Genomic DNA, 14,745 nt, shown 5'->3' with positions numbered 1-14,745 from the left:
CATTGCTGGGCAGATTGAATGGGGCTCTGAGAAACCTGCTCTAGTTGCAGCTGTCCCATCTCACTGCAGGGGACTTGAACTTAGATGACCTTTAGAGGCTACTTCCAGCTCAAAACGTTCTGTGGTTGCATGAATCTAAAGGGCTATTTGTGGCTTATGCTGAACCCAGCAGCCCTGGTAGGTAACAGTGCATGGAGAGGCAGCATCAGTGCTCGTGCTTGCATCTGGCTCAGGGCAATGAAAGCACAAATGCAGGCTGGGCAGTGAGTAGCTGGAGAGCAGCCCTGAGGAGAGGGACTTGGGGGTGCTGCCGGACAAGAAGCTCCACAGGAGCCAGCAGTGTGCACTTGCAGCCCAGAAAGCCAAGCAGAGCCTGGGCTGCAGCAGCAGAAGTGTGGCCAGCAGGGCCAGGGAGGTGATTCTCCCCCTCTGCTCTGCTCTGGTGAGACCCCACCTGGGGTACTGCATCCAGTTCTGGAGCCCCCATGACAGGAGGGATGTGGAGATGCTGGAGTGTGTCCAGAGAAGGACCACTGGGTTGGTCAGAGGGCTGCAGCAGCTCTGCTGTGAGCATAGACTGAAAGAGTTGGGGCTGTGCAGTCTGGAGCAGAGGAGGCTCCCAGGTGACCTTCTTGTGGCTTTCCAGGATCTGAAGGGGCCTACAGAAAAGCTGGGGAGGGACTTTTGAGGCTGTCAGGGAGTGACAGGACTGGGGGGAATGGAGCAAAGCTGGAGGTGGGGAGAGTGAGGCTGGAGGTGAGGAGGAAGTTGTTGAGCAGGAGAGTGGTGAGAGGCTGCAATGGGTTGCCCAGGTTGGGGGTTGAGGCCCCATGGCTGGAGGTGTTTAAGGCCAGGCTGGCTGAGGCTGTGGGCAGCCTGCTCTAGGGCAGGGTGTCCCTGGGCATGGCAGGGGGGTTGGAACTGGCTGATCCTTGTGGTCCCTTCCAACCCTGACTGATTCTGTGCTTCCATGAGTGCTATCGAACGCAGGGGCTCGTAGCACTGAGTGGGTGGTAGCAAGGACAGTCTTTGGGAAGCATTGGGATGCTTTGGGGTCCCTTGCCTTGCTTGCAGGCCTTTCAGGGCACAGAAGAGGCCTCGCTTTTTCCAGAGGGCACCAAAGGCAGCACTGAAGGCAAAACAAGTGTCAATAAAACTTTGATCATCACCAGAAATTCTGTGGCAGCAGGAATCAGACAGAGGAGGATGGACACGGAGAGAGCTGTTAATTTGCTGTGACAGGAAACAAAGCTGTGCCTTGTCAAGAAATCATAGTTCCCTTTGCCTGCCTGCCACATGTCAGCAGTCCTCACAAAGACTTCCCTGCACAGATGCAGCTTTGCAGAGCTCAGGGAAAGAGCTGTAAGGAAGGGCAGGTAGGCTCAGGCAAGCGTTGCCACTGAAACTGCAGCTGCTCTTGCAGGAATTGAGCCACGTGTTTGTGTTTGACTCTGGGTTTTATACTGAAGCAAGCTGCTGCTTTTCCTGCTGCTTTGACAGTGTGGTGCAGTGGTGCCTGGGTACCCATGGGGACTGGGGGATTTGGTGAGAGATTGGACTCCAAAGTACACACCTCCCTCCTTGACACTCCCCTCATCTGGGAGCACAACTCCATCCTGATGATGGGAATCATTCTGCCATGAAGTCTGGAGAGCAGTGATTCCCTGGTGTGCTAGTTTGAGCCTAGCTGGGGCATTTTGGTGAGAAGAACTAGATGCTAGGCTGTGAAAAGGAATCAGTGGTGATAGCTGCTGCACTCCTAGGCTTGCTGAGATGGTTAAGAACAAGAACACAAACATAGATAACAGAGTCTCTCTCTGGCTTTTTGGGGCTGCATGAACTTCTCTCTCCCCAGCTTGCTGCCTGACTAATCCCTCTGCTTCCTACCCCCCTGGCCAACCCTCCAAACTCACTTTGAATGTAAAGCAAAGTCTGGGGTAAGGTAGAGGGGTGGGGAGAAGGTGGAAGGGTGGTTGGGAGCCCCTCCTGGGGACTCTGGTTTCTGGCAGGGCTGTTGTGTTTCTGTATTACCTTTAACTTGTCTATTTCTGTCTATAGCTGTAAATATTGTAACTATCTGCCTGTGTCTTGTGCTAAGCTGTAAGTGTAAAGCTTCATTCAATTTCTAGAGCCCCAGAGTCTAGTCTGGGTGATTTTCATAAGTGTGGGGGGACAGTTAACATCCAAACCATCACACCATGGGATAGGCAGGACAGAGAGTTGGGGTTCTGCAGCCTGGAGAAGAGAAGGCTTCCAGGAGACCTTACAGTGGCCTTCCAGTATCTGAAGGGGACCTACAGGAAGGCTGGGGAGGGACTATTGACAAGGTCTTGTGATGACAGGATGAATGGGTTTGAAGTGGAAGGGGGGAGATTGAAACTACGTGTTGGGAAAGGGTTCATGACAGTGAGGGTGATGAGGCACTGGCACAGGTTGCCCAGGGAGGTTGTGGAGCACAGAATCACACAGTGTGGTCAAAGATCACCTTGGGTGCTTCTGTGCTCCACAGCCTCCCTGGAGGTGTTCAAGGCCAGGTTGGGTGAGGCCTTGAGTGACCTGTTCTAGTGGGAGGTGTCCCTGCCTATGGCAGGGGGTTGGAACTGGATGGTCTCTGAGGTCCCTTCCAACCTAGAGCATTCTATGGTTCAAGTCTCACCTCTCTGGCTAAGGAAATGCCTTCTCAGGAAAGAGTTCTGGGTGGTTTGGGAGTGGGAAGAACATCTTGCAGTTGGTTTATTTCTCCCTGACAAAGCAGTTCCAAAGCGTGGTTTGAAACCAGTCATTTGGTCAGAGGTTTCCATGGCCTCTGGGATTCTAGGCAAGGCTGGATTCTGAGTCAGACTTTGAGCAGGAAACACTTGCATGTCCCTTCTCCCTGCCCAACCTATGAACCTCTTTCACTTTTACTTCCTCCACAGTCAGCAGAGAGAAAACTTGTACCTGCATTCACCCCAGCACTGCACTGCTGCAGCCTGAGTCAAAGGTGGAGGGTAGATATGGAAAGCCTGACACAGACCCAAGGCACCAGGAAGCTGGAATATTTTTATGCTGAGCTTGCCTGGGGTTAAACCCTTCCTTTTCCAGAGCTGGTCACTGAACCATGCCTTGTCTCATTTTAGGGGAGCACCTGCGGATCTGCCCACAGGGCTACACCTGCTGCACCAGCGAGATGGAGGAGAACTTTGCCAACAAGAGCCGCAGCGAGTTTGAGGCCATGCTGAAAGAGGCAGGTCGTGCCGTGCAGACCGTCCTGACGGCGCAGCACAGGAGCTTTGACAGTAAGTAGAACCTGCTTGCTGCCCCTCTGCTGGAGATCTGGGCACTGCTTGACTTGCCAAGCTCTGTCCAAGGCAGATTCATGTTTGACACACATTCCTCTGCATCTTGCTCAATAGTTTGCACAAAGCGTTGACCTTCAGTAGGAGTTGCATCTCTGGCAGTGGTTTTGCAAGACCAAGTGGTTTTGAGAAGCCCATTCCAGTGAAGCCATTGGAGGAGGCTGGCAGGCACTCATGCTACCAAACTGTGTACCTTGGCACTGACAGAGCTTTTAAATGCATGGTGTAATCGACTCCTACCACAGCAGCGTCGTATTTGTGGTAGTGATGTAGAACTTGGCACCGTGCCTTGAGCTGTAAATCCAAGTCTGGTATGGTAAAGGTGGCTGGATAGCCCTTGGTAGGTGGGGATGGCTGAAGAAGGCTTGGGTTTTGCTTTCCATAAAGATTGCCTATGAAAGAGAGGTTAGTGGTTCACACTGGATGCTTACAGCGTTCAGCTGCACGCAAACATCAGAAAGTGTTGTACAGCAGTGAAAGCCTTGGAGGCTGTGGTGCATACAGAAAGTCTGCCCAAAGTACAGAATCCCAACTAACCTGCTAAGCCAAGGCTAAGGCTGACTCTCTTGACTTTTATTGTTCCCTGAAGAATCCATTTTGCAGTGCACAGTAAGCCTCAAGGTCTGAAGGCCACTGGAAATAAATGGCTTATTGGCAAAATTGAAATGACCTATGGTTCAGAAACCGTATCCATTATCAGGTTTTGGAGAAGGTCAGACCTTTAGAATCACAGTCCTCCCAACTTTATCAACAGTCATCATAGGAAGTTATCATGGGAAGCAGCTGTAATAGCCAGAAAGGTGGGACTGGAAATTTCAAGCAGTAAATAATAGATGTAAAGAAAGAAGCCTGGCCTTGGGGGAGCTGGTGAGCAAGATTAAGTGCCCTTGCACCAAACAGAGAGCAAAGGCAATGCGCCCTGCAAAGTGTGTGGCCAAGGCTGACCACAGTGAATGCATTCCTTTAAAAGCTGAGCTCTAATTGATTTTCACCTTCCCTAAAAAGCAGTAACAGGGATTTTCAGAGGAGCCTTCCAGTGCCGCTGCTTCAGGCTCATGTCTGAACGCAGCCTGACGTAGCTGCTGCTGAGCGCAGCCACTGAGCACTCAAATCCAGCCCCTCACAGGGGTTAGTGCAGGATGTGGTGCCACATCCAGCTGGCAGCTGGCACTAGTGGTGTGCCTCAAGGATCAGTGCTGGGCCCAGTCCTATTCAATATCTTTATTGATGATCTGGACGAGGGGATTGAGTCCAGCATCAGTAAGTTTGCAGATGACAACAAGCTAGGAGCAGCTGTGGAGCTGTTGGAGGGTAGGAGAGCCCTGCAGAGGGACCTGGCCAAGCTGGATGGGTGGGCAGAGGCCAAGGGGATGAGATTGAACAAGGCCAAGTGCAGGGTCTACACTTTGGCCACAACAACCCCAAGAAGCACTACAGGCTGGGGACAGAGTGGCTGAGAGCAGCCAGGCAGAGAGGGACCTGGGGATGTTGGTAGAGAGTAGCTGATGATGAGGCAGCAGTGTGCCCAGGTGGCCAAGAGAGCCAATGGCATCCTGGGCTGGCTCAGGAGCAGTGTGGCCAGTAGGACAAGGGAGGTTATTCTTCCCCTGTACTCAGCACTGTTCAGGCCACACCTTGAGTGCTGTGTCCAGTTCTGGGCTCCTCAATTCAAGGGAGATGTTGAGGTGCTGGAAGGTGTCCAGAGAAGGGCAGCAAGGCTGGGGAGGGGCCTGGAACACAAACCCTGTGAGGAGAGGCTGAGGGAGCTGGGGGTGTGCAGCCTGCAGATGAGGAGACTCAGGGCAGACCTCATTGCTGTCTACAACTACCTGAAGGGAGGCTGTAGCCAGGTGGGGTTGGTCTCTTCTCCCAGGCAACCAGCAATAGAACAAGGGGACACAGCCTCAAGTTGTGGCAGGGGAGGTCTGCGATGGATGTTAGGAGGAAGACCTTCATAGAGAGAGTGATTGGCATTGGAATGGGCTTCCCAGGGAGGTGGTGGAGGCACTGGATGCACTGTCCCTGGAGGTGTTGAAGCAAAGCATGGCTGGGGCACTTAGTGCCATGGTCTGGTTGACTGGCTAGGGCTGGGTGCTAGGTTGGACTGGATGAGCTTAGAGGTCTCTTCCAACCTGGTTGATTCTATGATTGATTCTATGTCTGGCAGCCTTCCCTGCGCTGCCTCCTGTGGCAGCCACTGATATCTCTGCCCTTTCATTCTGCCACAGGCACTCAGAAGAACGTAGCTCTGCATCTGATCGTGTAAGAGAGTACAGAAATTGGTTGAAGCTTTGAGGATTGTATTGACAAGCAGAAATTACCTGCTGAAGAACTGGTTGAGTGTGATGTTTGGGCACATTAATAACAATAACAGCAATAACAGTGATAGTCAGCAAACCCAAACAGATGAAAAGAGGATGCTTGGTTTGAGGTGCCAGGTAGAGAAGTAAGGGTTTGCCTTTTTTGAGTGTTTTTGTTCCCCAGCACTGCACAAAAGTAGTGCTTTGTTTCCGTGCCTATCTGAGTTTATTTTAAGCATCAGTCAAAGTAAGTGCTCAATAAGCCATGTATTGCTTTAACAGACCATAATGCACAAATCATTGGTGTTTTGCAGTGGGAATAACCTCACTTGAGCCCACGAGGCCAATAAGATGTCTCCTGCTCCCATTAAACCTTTTTAGTTTGCTTAACTACCCTTGCAATCGATACAGAGTTTATCATTTATGCAAGACATGATTTTAAAAAAGAAGAAAATCCTCCTATTGTGTCTGCTTCAAGCTTGGCTTCAGCTGTGAGCAGGAGTCTTTTTTTTTTTCCTTTAGCTGCTGCTGTTTAAAATTGAGGGAGTGTTGATGGTAAGGCAGTGAAACCATCTTAGGTCCTGAAACAATCCTAGAATCAGCCAGGTTGGAAAAGACCTCCAGGCTCAGCCAGTCCAACCTGGCACCCAGACCTGGTCAGTCAACCAGAGCATGGCACTAAGTGCCTCAGCCAGGCTTTGCTTCAACACCTCCAGGACAGCAACTCCACCACCTCCCTGGGCAGCCTATTCCAGTGCCAATCACTCTCTCTGCCAACAACTTCCTCCTCACATCCAGCCTAGACCTCCCCTGGCACAACTTGAGACTGTGTCCCCTCATTCTGCTGCTACTTGCCTGGCGGAAGAGCCCAACCCCACCTGGCTACAGCCTCCCTTCAGGTAGCTGCAGACAGCAATGAGCTCTGCCCTGAGCCTCCTCTTCTGCAGGCTGCACACCCCCAGCTCCCTCTGCCTCTCCTCACAGGGCTGAGCTCCAAGCCCCTCACCAGCTTCATCGCCCTTCTCTGGACACCCTATCTTCCACTCACTGTTATTAATCTCACTGTGAACAAGACTTTTTGCAGGTGGAGCTGTTTAGAGGTGCTCAATGAAAGAGTTTTTTCATTTCAGATTGATGAGTGGCAGTCTTTCTGACACCAAATGCCTGTTGTTGCTGGATTTCCTTGCAGCAGCTGAGAGTGCAGGTTTGGGGGTTGCAGGATACCGATGCACAGATTGCCTTCGTGTTAGCAATTTCATTTGGCCTTAGGAAGACTTAGTGAGGAAGGCTCCACTGGATGGGTATGTCCAACCCTTGCTTGGAGTATTTGCAGCCTGGAGATCAGATTATTCATATATTCTCTGCTAGCAGGTGTGGCATGTTAATTTTAGACCTGGAGCTGTCTCTTTGAGATTCATAACAGCAAATCCTGCTTCTGTAATCTCGCCACTGATCGTGGCAATAGTCTCTACTTGTGAACTGCCCTGAAGCTCAAGCTAGAAAATAGCAAGGCTGTGGCAATCTGCCTCTGAAGTCATATTCTCCCTGTTAGTGTTCAACGTTTTGCTTTGGAGAATAATTCAGCCTTGCAGGCTGTGATCTGGAAAACTCTGAATTGTCAGAGTGCTTCTGCTCTCAGCTATGGCTGTGCCCTCTTGAAGAAATCTGTTCTTTCAGCCTGTACTGGCTGCTTTTGGGGCAACCACTCTGTGGCCAAGAGCAGAGTGTCCTTTCTCTCCTACAAGGTATTTTAGAGACAATATATTTGTGAACAAAAGAACAGAATCAGAGAATGGCTTAGGTTGGAAAGGTGCTCCCCTAAAATGAGACAAGGCATGGTTCAGTGACCAGCTCTGGAAAAGGAAGGGTTTAACCCCAGGCAAGCTCAGCATAAAAATATTCCAGCTTCCTGGTGCCTTGGGTCTGTGTCAGGCTTTCCATATCTACCCTCCACCTTTGACTCAGGCTGCAGCAGTGCAGTGCTGGGGTGAATGCAGGTACAAGTTTTCTCTCTGCTGACTGTGGAGGAAGTAAAAGTGAAAGAGGTTCATAGGCTGGGCAGGGAGAAGGGACATACAAGTGTTTCCTGCTCAAAGTCTGACTCAGAATCCAGCCTTGCCTAGAATGCCAGAGGCCATGGAAACCTCTGATCAAATGACTGGTTTCAAACCACGCTTTGGAACTGCTTTGTCAGGGAGAAATAAACCAACTGCAAGATGTTCTTCCCACTCCCAAACCAAACCACCCAGAACTCTTTCCTGAGAAGGCATTTCCTTAGCCAGAGAGGTGAGACTTGAACCATAGAATGCTCTAGGTTGGAAGGGACCTCAGAGACCATCCAGTTCCAACCCCCTGCCATAGGCAGGGACACCTCTCACTAGAACAGGTCACTCAAGGCCTCACCCAACCTGGCCTTGAACACCTCCAGGGAGGTTGTGGAGCACAGAATCACCCAATGTGATCTTTGACCACACTGTGTGATTCTGTGCTCCACAACCTCCCTGGGCAACCTGTGTCAGTGCCTCATCACCCTCACTGTCATGAACCCTTTCCCAACACCTAGTTTCAATCTCCCCCCTTCCACTTCAAACCCATCACTCCTCCTGTCATTACAAGACCTTGTCATTAGTCCCTCCCCAGCCTTCCTGTAGGTCCCCTTCAGATACTGGAAGGCCACTGTAAGGTCTCCTGGAAGCCTTCTCTTCTCCAGGCTGAGCAGATGCTATTTGAAGCACAGGTGACATATGATAGGTATAACTGTGCATTCATAAGTGATGCCTGTGGAATAGGAGCCCCTGGTCTGAGTGCAGAGCAGAGGACACCTGCCTTCTGAGCTGCCCTTCCTCCAGGATCTACCAGGGCTATATTTAAAGTTGAACCTCCCCCAGTACTGCTTAGCTGCTTACTGGTGCATTTGTTGTTTTCCTTTAGTTTACTGTAGTCAGCAGGATTTGGGGGCATCAGATTTGAGCTATGCATGTGGTCACTGGCTCGCTGTTGGCCTTTTAGCTGAGAAGATGGTATTTTTTTGCTACAAAGGACTGATCTTCATTTTGAAAGGGAAAAAAAACCCCAAACAACAACAAAAAATAACCAACCAACCGAAAAACCACAGACTGACTGATGGGAGAGTGTGCTTTTGATATGACAGTGTTAAGGAGGATATTGAGGTCAGAGTAGCAGTGTTTCATTAGGGGGATTATGCACACAAATCTTTGCCAATTGTGATGTCCCAGGGTTCTTGATCATAGAATCATAGAATCAGGCAGGTTGGAAGAGAACTCCAAGCTCAGCCAGTCCAACCTAGCACCCAGCCCTAGCAAATCAACTACACCATGGCACTAAGTGCCTCATTCAGGCTTTGCTTCAACACCTCCAGGATGGTGACTCCACCACCTCCCTGGGCAGCCCATTCCAATGCCAATCACTCTCTCTGACAACAACTTCCTCCTAACATCCAGCCTATACTTCCCTGGCACAACTTGAGACTGTGTCCCCTTGTTCTGTTGCTGCTTGCCTGGCAACTGAGCCCAACCCCACCTGGCTACAACCTCCCTTCAGGTAGTTGTAGACAGCAATGAGCTCTGCCCTGAGCCTCCTCTTCTGCAGGCTGCACACCCCCAGCTCCCTCAGCCTCTCCTCATAGGGTTGATCATGCAAGGACAGGGGTGTATTTACCTGGCTGCACAAACTGGGACAAGGACCCACTGAAGTTTGCTGGGTTGGGTTTAGGTAGAGTTTATTTACCTGGAAAATTGTACATGCTCTCTGCTTTGAAAGAAAAATGACAATAATAAAATTGCAAACAAGGCTGGGAGTCTTAGAGGCAGCCAGGATATCTTCTGTTGAGAATGGTCCTAAATATTGTTTAGACAGCATTATACCTGCCTCAGAGATTTCAGCTGCAGAATGTGCTTCTTTTCAAACAGAACGAAACTGGGGAGGGGCCTGCAGCACAGCCCTGTGAGGAGAGGTTGAGGGAGCTGGGGGTGTGCAGCCTGCAGAAGAGGAGGCTCAGGGCAGACCTCATTGCTGTCTACAACTCCCAGAAGGGAGGCTGTAGCCAGGTGGGGTTGGGCTCTTCTGCCAGGCAACCAGCAACAGAACAAGGGGACACAGTCTCAAGTTGTGCCAGGGGAGGTCTAGGCTGGATGTTAGGAGGAAGTTGTTGTCAGAGGGTGATTGGCATTTGAATGGGCTGCCCAGGGAGGTGGTGGAGTCTCTGTGCCTGGAGGTGTTGAAGCAAAGCCTGGATGAGGCACTTAGTGCCATGGTCTGGTTGATTGGATAGGACTGGGTGCTAGGTTGGAGTGGATGATCTTGGAGGTCCTTCCAACCTGGCTGATTCTATGATGGGAAGTTCTCAGTATGATTTATAAAATGAAACACTGGCAAAGAACTTGGCTCAAGCAGATGATTTCAAGGTGCTGCGAGCTGACTGTTGCCCTCTCTGCCGGCTGCAGCACAGGAGTTAGACAGTAAAGTGCTTTGGTGCTTGAATTGTGCTGGGAGCCTTAGAACCATTCTCAGGTCTGGGGGAGATTCCTTGGGCAGGGTGAAGTGCCTATCACTCAGCTGTGTGTCAGTTTTGCACAAAGTCATGGGACTTCCAACTGCTTGCCTTCCCCATGAGCCCTGTGCCTCTATAAGCTGTTACAGAGGTGAGCCAGGAAAAATCTCTGGACCATGCAGGAAAGGCCATAGGAGTGATTGGCAGTGCCCGGATGCCTGGTCAGAGCAGGGCCTTTGATAGCCAGAGCAGCCTGGGGTGGCAGTGCAGGCTAGGGCTGCATGGCTGGTGGAGTGGGCAGGAAGATATGGGTGATCCTGCTCTGGCAGGGGGGGTTGAACTGGATGCTCTTTGGAGGTCCCTTCCAGCCCCTGACATTCATAGAATCACAGAATCAGTCAGGGTTGGAAGGGTCATCCAATTCTAACCTCCCCCTGCCATGGGCAGGGACACCCTACCCTAGACCAGGCTGCCCACAGCCTCAGCCAGCCTGGCCTGAAACACCTCCAGCCATGGAGCCTCAACCACCTCCCTGGGCAGCCCATTCCAGCCTCTCACCACTCTCCTGCTCAACAACTTCCTCCTCACATCCAGCCTGAACCTGCCCACCTCCAGCTTTGCTCTATTGCCCCCAGTCCTGTCACTCCCTGACGGCCTCAAAAGTCCCTCCCCAGCTTTTCTGTAGTACCCTTCAGATCCTGGAAGGCCACAAGAAGGTCACCTGGGAGCCTCCTCTTCTCCAGACACAACAGCCCCAACTCTTTCAGTCTGTGCTCACAGCAGAGCTGCTGCAGCCTCTGAGCATCCTCCTGGCCCTGCTCTGGACACTCTCCAGCATCTCCGCATCCTTCTTGTAATGGGGGCTCCAGAACTGGATACAGTACTCCAGGTGTGGTCTCAGCAGAGAGTAGAGGAGGAGAATCACCTCCCTGCCCCTGCTGGCCACACTTCAGTGATTCTGTGAAAGAGGGAGCAAGAGCAAGAGATGCTTTGAGTGCCAGTGAGGGGCTGCAGGCAGCAAGGACCAAGGCTGTTTTTCTGGTCTCGCTGAAATCTTACCTGTTGGGAGCCTCATCCTTCTCTGTCTCTTTTTTCCTTTTTCCCCCACTTAAATCAGTTTTTAATGCTGCTGCAATGTTGTGCCAGTCTTTCCTTCCCAATCATTTTGGTACACTTAGCAGGCTCTCCCTGTGTGACTGCTGACCTTTAGCTGTGTGCCAGGCAGCCTGTCCTTGCGGAACTGTTTCATGTTTTAGGCAAATACCAGCCAGCCAAATCAAAGTTCTTGGCTTTTATTCCACGCTGCACAGGCTGAAAACAATTTGCAGCTCTCACAAACTCTGGGATTTTTAAGCTGTGGCAATCAAATGCCGATTAAAACTGGTGTGTTTTAGAGGTGGCTGCTCACTGGAAAGCTCCTGTCATGTAAGAGCTTTCATATCGTCTGCCGCTGGTAGCTCGAAGCTGCATGTGCTGAAGCAGAGACCATCCAGGTAATTAATAGCATTTGAGAGCTGGTTTCAGGCAGCCACATATTTCTTACAAAGATGAATCACTGTTTTAAATGCTTCAAGGGAGGGAGCATCTTAGAAACTATTACACACTGATGGGTAAAGCTTTAGAGCTTTCTAAAGTCCTCGTGTTTAAAATTGAGCCAAATCTGCCTTTGTCGGAGGAACTGACTTCTCTAAGCCTCAGTGCATGGCTTTCAGCCCCCAACAGACTGTCTGGGGAGAGACAGAGAGGCTGCAGCTGGGCTCTTCTCACAGGTAGTTGGAGACAGAACAAGGGGGAATGGCCTCAAGCTGAGCCTGGGGAGGTTTAGATTGGACGTTAGGGAAAAGTTCTTCACGGAGAGAGTGGTCAGGGACTGGAATGAGCTGCCCAGGGAGGTGGTGGAGTCACCAATCCTGGATGTGTTTAAGGGTCATTTGGATGTGGTCATTGGGATATGGTTTAATGTGAATGTTGTAGAGTGGGATTATAGGTTGGACTTAATGATCCTGAGAGTCTTTTCCATCCTAGATAGATAGATGGATAGATGTGGAGCTGTCAAGTGCTGTCAAGAGCCCAGAAGTCAGAGCTCTGACCTACCCTGCTGACTTGAAACCTGGACTGCAAAATCCAGACCTGAACCTGAATTTTGCAGGTGCTTTCTCAGTTGATGATAACATGAACCAAACTCTGACAGTCTGAAACTTTAGTCCAGTTTGGTGACCCACACATCAGAAGATGTGTTCTGAGAAATGCAGAGCTGCTCTGTACAGAAAATGATGGACACGAGACCGAAGCAGTGATTATCTGGGCCAGGGAGAATGCAGTGCCAGTGTGCCCAGATACATTGTCCCAGCACAATCACACCACACTCCATCATCCTGCTGCCACTGTTCTCATCCGTGAATGTCTCTGGGAGGCATCACATGGTTTGGGTTTGGCCAGGTGCTGTGTGAAAGGTTTATGTAGAGACAGGTGAGGAATCTAGGGGCTGGTTATGGCTCAAAACACGGACACGGTGCTATGTTTTAGCCAATTCCTTTGTTTCAGAGGTTGTGGAAAGGAGCATTTCTGGAGTCAGCAGTGTCCCTCTGGCAGTCCCAGCCTGTGCTTGCTGAGCTGGCTGCCTCCCGCTGCCCCTGGCTTCCACACTGGCTGCTCCCTAAGGCCAAGTGTTTGAGTTTGGACTTCAAACATACTGCTTTTGATCCAGAAGTCCCTAATTAGGCAGGAATGCTCCTCTTTTTTCTTTCTTTTTTTTTTCGTGGTAACTCCCCACACTAGGGCTCTGCCCCTGAATTTGTGGTGTGTGGCCTCAGCTGGTGGCCTTGGCCATGGGCTCAGCTCTGCGATGGAATGCTGACCTCTGGGACATGCTTGGGCAGATTGTGTCCCAGCACCCAGGAGGCAGCAGGCTCACCCATCCCTCCAGCTACATCATAGGGACATGGAGGAGACTTCCACAGCTCACCTGATGTTTGCATTTCCAAACATCAGTGTCACATTGGCCGCCTGCTGCTTTCAGCTGAGCATCTAACATCAAGCAGTGCTTGTGCACAGCCAGCTTTTCCAGACCAGAAAGGATGGGACACAGTGCTTGTGCACAGCCAGCTTTTCCAGACCAGAAAGGGTAGGACACAGTGCTTGTGCACAGCCAGCTTTTCCAGACCAGAAAGGGTAGGACACAGTGCTTGTGCACAGCCAGCTTTTCCAGACCAGAAAGGGTAGGACACAGTGCTTGTGCACAGCCAGCTTTTCCAGGCCAGAAAGGATGGGACACAGTGCTTGTGCACAGCCAGCTTTTCCAGACCAGAAGGGATAGAGCACAGTGCTTGTGCACAGCCAGCTTTTCCAGACCAGAAGGCATAGGACACAGTGCTTGTGCACAGCCAGCTTTTCCAGACCAGAAGGCATAGGACACAGTGCTTGTGCACAGCCAGCTTTTCCAGACCAGAAAGGATGGGACACAGTGCTTGTGCACAGCCAGCTTTTCCAGACCAGAAAGGGTAGGACACAGTGCTTGTGCACAGCCAGCTTTTCCAGACCAGAAAGGATGGGACACAGTGCTTGTGCACAGCCAGCTTTTCCAGACCAGAAAGGGTAGGACACAGTGCTTGTGCACAGCCAGCTTTTCCAGACCAGAAAGGATGGGACACAGTGCTTGTGCACAGCCAGCTTTTCCAGACCAGAAGGGATAGAGCACAGTGCTTGTGCACAGCCAGCTTTTCCAGACCAGAAAGGGTAGGACACAGTGCTTGTGCACAGCCAGCTTTTCCAGACCAGAAGGGATAGAGCATAGTGCCTGTGCACAGCCAGCTTTTCCAGACCAGAAGGGATAGAGCACAGTGCTTGTGCACAGCCAGCTTTTCCAGACCAGAAGGGCTAAAACACTTCAGCCCCAAAGGAAAATGTCAGAGAACCTGAGGAGAAAGGTGGAATTAAGTGGGGGAAGACACTGGACATAAGCAGGAAGCTTAATGATCTTTTTTCTTAGTGAGGTACAAAGACACAGGGGAAAAGAACCCTGGGAGTCAGTTGCTCTTGCTACATACCTGTTCATCACCTGCACTCCTTTTCCCTGACAGGCCAGGGCCCCCTGTTTGACAAAACTCTGCTACTCAAAGCACTGTTAATTGCTTTGTGCCCCCTCCTCTATGTTGCTTGTGCAGCATTGTGTAGAAGACCAGCTGTGTCCAGCTGTGCCTCTGGGATGTGTTATCAAAAGAAGGGCTGTCAGAGATGATTCTTTCGCCTCCTCTGGATGTCCTTTCCGCAGGGTTGGTTTTGGAGTGAGACAGAAAGGGAGCAGTCTTTAACCTGGAGATAAGAAACCAGGGTCTCAGATGGATCCAGGACAGAGAAATGAATAAGGGGATTCTCTTGGAGGTGCCCTTAGGAGCAGGGCAGCAGGCACTCACACTTACCTCCTTCCTTGTTTCCCCAAAGGAACCACCTTAAGAAAACCCCAGCAGAAGGTAGGACTGATGCTAGGCCAGCTCTAGGCCAGCTGTTACTCCCTCACAGTCATGCTCTGAAGAAAGAAGTTGCTTTCATGTGTGGTGCTGAGCATCTCATTTGGTATTTATGGCTTCCTGGAATGGGG

General features: G+C 50.9%; 1 protein-coding gene across 1 annotated transcript in view; it reads left to right on the top strand.

Moving 5' to 3' along the window:
* The window catches only part of GPC1 (glypican 1), a 299,494-nt gene that overhangs the window by 149,268 nt on the left and 135,481 nt on the right, over positions 1–14,745 (top strand). Inside the window, exon 2 of the mRNA XM_064165388.1 lies at positions 3,120–3,278. Within this exon, the coding sequence (XP_064021458.1) occupies positions 3,120–3,278 (159 nt within the window). The remainder of the gene's footprint in view (positions 1–3,119; positions 3,279–14,745) is intronic.

Source organism: Pogoniulus pusillus, chromosome 26, assembly GCF_015220805.1.
Source record: "Pogoniulus pusillus isolate bPogPus1 chromosome 26, bPogPus1.pri, whole genome shotgun sequence".
NCBI lineage: Eukaryota > Metazoa > Chordata > Aves > Piciformes > Lybiidae > Pogoniulus > Pogoniulus pusillus.
Note: the sequence above shows the minus strand (reverse complement) of the source record. Positions and strands in the feature narration are given on the sequence as shown.